General features: G+C 42.4%; 1 protein-coding gene and 1 pseudogene across 1 annotated transcript in view; one reads left to right on the top strand and one right to left on the bottom strand.

Moving 5' to 3' along the window:
• Positions 1-800: 800 nt before the first annotated feature.
• LOC124046685 lies at positions 801-3,190 on the bottom strand (annotated as a pseudogene).
• Positions 3,191-4,038: 848 nt separating this feature from the next.
• LOC124046971 (ribosomal protein S6 kinase alpha-5-like) overlaps positions 4,039-4,790 on the top strand; it is a 57,277-nt gene continuing 56,525 nt past the window's right edge. Inside the window, exon 1 of the mRNA XM_046367720.1 lies at positions 4,039-4,275. Within this exon, the coding sequence (XP_046223676.1) occupies positions 4,206-4,275 (70 nt within the window). The 5' untranslated portion in view covers positions 4,039-4,205. The remainder of the gene's footprint in view (positions 4,276-4,790) is intronic.

Genomic DNA, 4,790 nt, shown 5'->3' with positions numbered 1-4,790 from the left:
TGGCGTATCCATTCTGAACACAACCAGAGACTTTCTGTCGATTGACTCTCCAGCAGACAGACCGCATTCCAACAGAGAAGACAACAACGACATACGGGCGTAAATATATACACTGCAATTATTCTCAAATGAGCGCTGGTCCATGTGCAAAGGATTAGCATTTCAATTAATACAATTATTAACTGTGTGTAGTGAATTCATTTTGTCTTTCCCGCTCTTTCTCAGTCCCCACCCTTCATTCGTCATATCGGCTTCGTCTGCTAGGGACTTTTTCTTTGTATCATGTAGTAACCCAGATATCTACTGTTTGTTTGTTATGTAATTCTGTGTGATTATTTAGTTAGTTAGTAAATAAATAATTACGCCAATTTGTATATCGCTGATTCGTGATTTAGGCTAGGGTTCATGCAGATATTCAAGGGTTTGTGACGTTCAGTAATGAGAACTACTGATGAGGTAATAATAATACATTAATGAGAATGACTAATCGATAAGATATGAAAATATCTGAAGAGTTATTTTGGGAAATTGACACTTTGTAAACATGATTTTTCCATGGTGCCCCGACTTCCTAGTTAATTCAAGTTACATGATTAGTTTAATCGTGTAATTAAATTACACAGAGAATTGATTTGATAAAATAACAGTCTTCACTTTTAATGATAGTCCAGACACGACACAGAGAATGTAATACTACTTGTTCACTGAGTCTGCACCAACTGCTTCACATTAGACACAGTAGGCAGAATATCCAGACACTAGGAATGTTGTTGGATGAGTATCACTTACGATGCCTCCTGCTGTGGCACAAAGTATACTATATAAAGTTAAATTGAACCTCTCAACATGTTTCAAGTTCCCAATGTATAATCACATTCATTGTGACTCTGAGGATTTTGCCCCTGTATAAATGGCAGCCTTGGGGCTCTGCGTGCCAGTTACAGTAGCTTGATGGTCACTGCAGAGGGTGACTGTTGTATTGAGGTTGGCGTGTTGTATTGAGTGATACTGATAAGAAACAACCTCTTCTCTAACATGTCCTCCCAGTCCTGTTCTGTCAAAGTTTCCACAGCACAGCTTCGGGGCACACTGCTTCCCACAGGACAGCTCACAGACGTAAATATTAGATTCAAAGTTAACAGTAACAAACTCTGGTTGAACTGTTGTGGCATGGATACCCTCATCATGAAAGAGGCCTTTAATTCGCATGGCCACATCCATGTAGGAAGCTGGGTCTAGGCATTTGATGTGTGCCGTGGCAATGATCCTGCTCCCTGCCAGCTGCCAGATGTGTAGGTCGTGGACAGCCAACACACCATCCAGGCCCCTGAGCCTCCCCAGCAGCTAGGGCATATCTATCTGTTCCGGAACAGTCTGCAGGAGGATGAGGACTGACTCCTTCAGGAGAGGGAAGGTGGTATAGAGTAAGAAGCCCGCCATAATGATGCAGAGTGTGGGGTCGAAGTAGAGCACCCAGCAAGGGCCAGCGAGGTGCACTGTAGTCTGGGTACTACTACCAAGCATGGTGATCAGTGTAACATTGACATGTTGTTGGTGGTGGTCAGTGTAGTCGTGGCTGTTGTAGCATGGGTTGACACAGGTCTCTCCAGCATGGCAAGGCTTCCACACATAGGTGAAGGTGAGAGCGTTGACCACAACAATGACAGAGCCGAGGGCATCACCCAGCATGTGGAGGAAGACACCCTGCATGTTGAGCTGTGAAGCAGAGTCAGGATGGCTCTCGTTCCAATCCTCCAGGGTGATGTCCTTCATGTGGACCACAAGGTTGTCCTTATTGGGGATTTCTGTGGAGTATTGAGCATAAAAGACCTGATTGGTGATAACATATGACATGGAGTACAAGGAGTAGAATGTTAACACAAATAGACTGGTACCCAGGCTAAGCATAAGAATCCTGAATGATGAATAATACAGGCCTTTATACAAAGACCCTTCTATATGTTCTCATTTATATATGCCTACCCTCATTATCCCTCTAACTATTAGGCTACCTTGTGTTCATCTACAAACAGATTAGGGCAACGGATTAGACCAGCAGGTAGTTTAGCAGTTAAGAGCGATAGGCCAGTAAACAAAAGGTTGCTGGTTTGAATCCCTGAGCTGGTGAAAAATATTTCCATGTGCCCTTGAGCAAGGTGCTTAACCCTAATTGCTCATGTAAGTTGCTCTGGATAAGATTGTCTACTAAAAATGTAATACAAATGAATTTGCAGGATTGTGACCTCTGTTGGATTTTTAACTAACATGCTAGCAGTTACCATAGACTTCCAGTCATTGCGCTAACGCTAGTTAGCAACGTCCTTCAAACTGCACGCAGAGACATAAAAATGCCATCCACGAGTTCATCTGACTCTGGGCAAGTAGATAAATTGCTTCACTGCCAAACCAAAATCCTGAAGTATCACTTTAAACAGTAGTGTATTCATTTCCCTTCACTAAACATTGTGTTAATTGATGATCACAAAGAACATTACTCATACAGCAACAATGATCAAACAACTACAGAAGAAAAGGTAAATACAACAGACATACCGTGATCTCCTCCTGGACCTGCTCTGAGATCCCCTGTCTTCAGACTGCAATCAAACAGGATAGGCCTACTGGTTTCATCTTCAAAGGATTCTCTCCCTACTCTCTCGGATTTGTGAAGTGTGTTAATTCCACGAGAGCCACCATGCGAGTGACCGTGTCCTGCGTGTTCGTGAAACAACAAAAGACCGAGCAAGTTTACAAGAAGTCCCGCAGCTCCAACTCCAATAACCACTCCGGGACTTTCAATCTCGTGAGGCACTGTGAACCGCTCGCCTGCCTCAATACTGATGGTAAAAGCACATGGCAGTTAGGAATACGGCGTTGACCAGAGCACCCATCACTTCTGCTCTGATCCATCCGAAAGTATTTTGACTCGTTGCTTGAGTTTTCTCGGAGAAGTGCACAGCAATCAGGGCCACAACCAGGGCAATGACACCGGGCAGCATATGGAAAGAGTACGACAGCATTGACAGGGAAGCAGTCATACGGCTGACGACAACCTCGACAATGAAAAACGCAAAAGTAATGGACAGCATGCAGAGCAGTCGGAGACGATTTCGTTCCCAAGCCATTTTCACCGCAGCAATTACAAGAGTCGAACAAAAATTGGTCGAGTATCTTCAAACTATCTTGCGAGTTGTAGTGGCAAACTAGCACCTTGGACAGCAACCAACCCGGTCGCCAAGGGCAACTTGTAGAAGCAACGGCTTGTTTCCCTCGTGCTTCATTGCCCAAATGGCATGCAACCATGTTAGTAACTATATGTTCTTAAATGTGATGTTTTGGTGCCTCTAGGGTCATTCAGAAACCTGATTGAGGACCTTATTACTGATGAATGTGTGTTTTTTTATGACCATGTTTTTCTTTTTGCTTGCGTTTATATTTTGATGTGTGTATTTTCTGTAATTTACGTAATTCGGGGTTTATCTGTAAAAGAGACCTTGGTGTCAAGACTCCCTGATAAAATAAAGGTTAAATAAAATACAAAATGTTACACAACTGAAGTGGATTAGTACTGTTTGCTGAGAGCTGATGCACCACAATAATCATCCATTACACTTTTTGTTGCAGTATTTGATGAAGTTTCAATTTGTTAGTTCGTATAAATCACAAATTACACAATCTATCATATGGGTTTAGTTAGGCTATATGTTGATTATCAACATTTATTTTCATTTCACCACCATAAGGTGGTGGCAAAAGACAACTACGAGAGATGTTTGAGATGCTCTTCTCTGTTCGTCTATATTTCCAGCCGGCGTTGCTCTCGTCTCGTGAGGAGGAGGACACTGATATTCGCTGCCAATTATTTGACCAATAAGGGGGCAGGAAGTATGGCCTATCGGGCACGTATAGCAAAATGGGCCCAATCAGATGTTAATACTCCACATAGCAACCCCAATCACAGCTGAAGGGGGGCTTGGTCTTGAAGGTGTAGTAGTGGTTACCCCTCCCCCTCTAAGCTGTCTTGTTTTGACACATTTTTGTTTTGCTTGACAAGCTAACCCAATTTTTTTCAATCAAAGCTAGCTGGTCAACACCACATTGAAACTAAATATAGCTAGCTACATGTGTTTCTGTAATTTCAAACTCTAAGTAATGTTACTGATGTGCTAGCCAGCAAGTGTATCGTTGGGCACATTTGGAATACAATGCCATCTTCGATGGAAGGATCTTCTAGAGAAGGTGAACCGTTTACTGTGAAACATGAGCTGAAAAATGGTAAGTTGTCCAGCTAGCTATATTTCTAACGAGCTAACGTTAGATAATAATGTTAGATTAATTTATCTAGCTACTAAATTTGCTGACGGTGATTAACGTTAGCTAGCTAAATAACCGGTTAGCTAGTTAATGAAATGGCAACGGTTAGCTAATTTAGCTAGCTACACTGGCTAACGTTACTCTGCCGCTGGGATTTGCAAGTGCAGTCTGTCAAATCCCAAAAAGGCAGGTAAAGTATCAAGCCATGCAATTTGCTAAACAAACTAAGTTAACGTGACCGTCACCATGCAGGCTCATGTTTCAAAACTGTGACATTAGTTATCATTCAGTCCACAAAATGACAAGTACAAAACATCAAACATTAGCTAACGTTAGAAGAGGAAGACCGACGAGCGCTTGACAGGGGAGTGTTGGCCAATAGCTCATGTTTGCTAGCTAGCTGTATGTGTAAGCCTGTTTTCCATTCGTTGCGGTAGTTACATAACAGTAGTAGGTAATATGCCTATTCGCGTCTT

Source organism: Oncorhynchus gorbuscha, linkage group LG10 (assembly GCF_021184085.1).
Source record: "Oncorhynchus gorbuscha isolate QuinsamMale2020 ecotype Even-year linkage group LG10, OgorEven_v1.0, whole genome shotgun sequence".
Taxonomy (NCBI): Eukaryota; Metazoa; Chordata; class Actinopteri; order Salmoniformes; family Salmonidae; genus Oncorhynchus; species Oncorhynchus gorbuscha.
The sequence above is the reverse complement of the archived record's forward strand: the minus strand, read 5'-3'. Positions and strand labels throughout refer to the sequence as shown.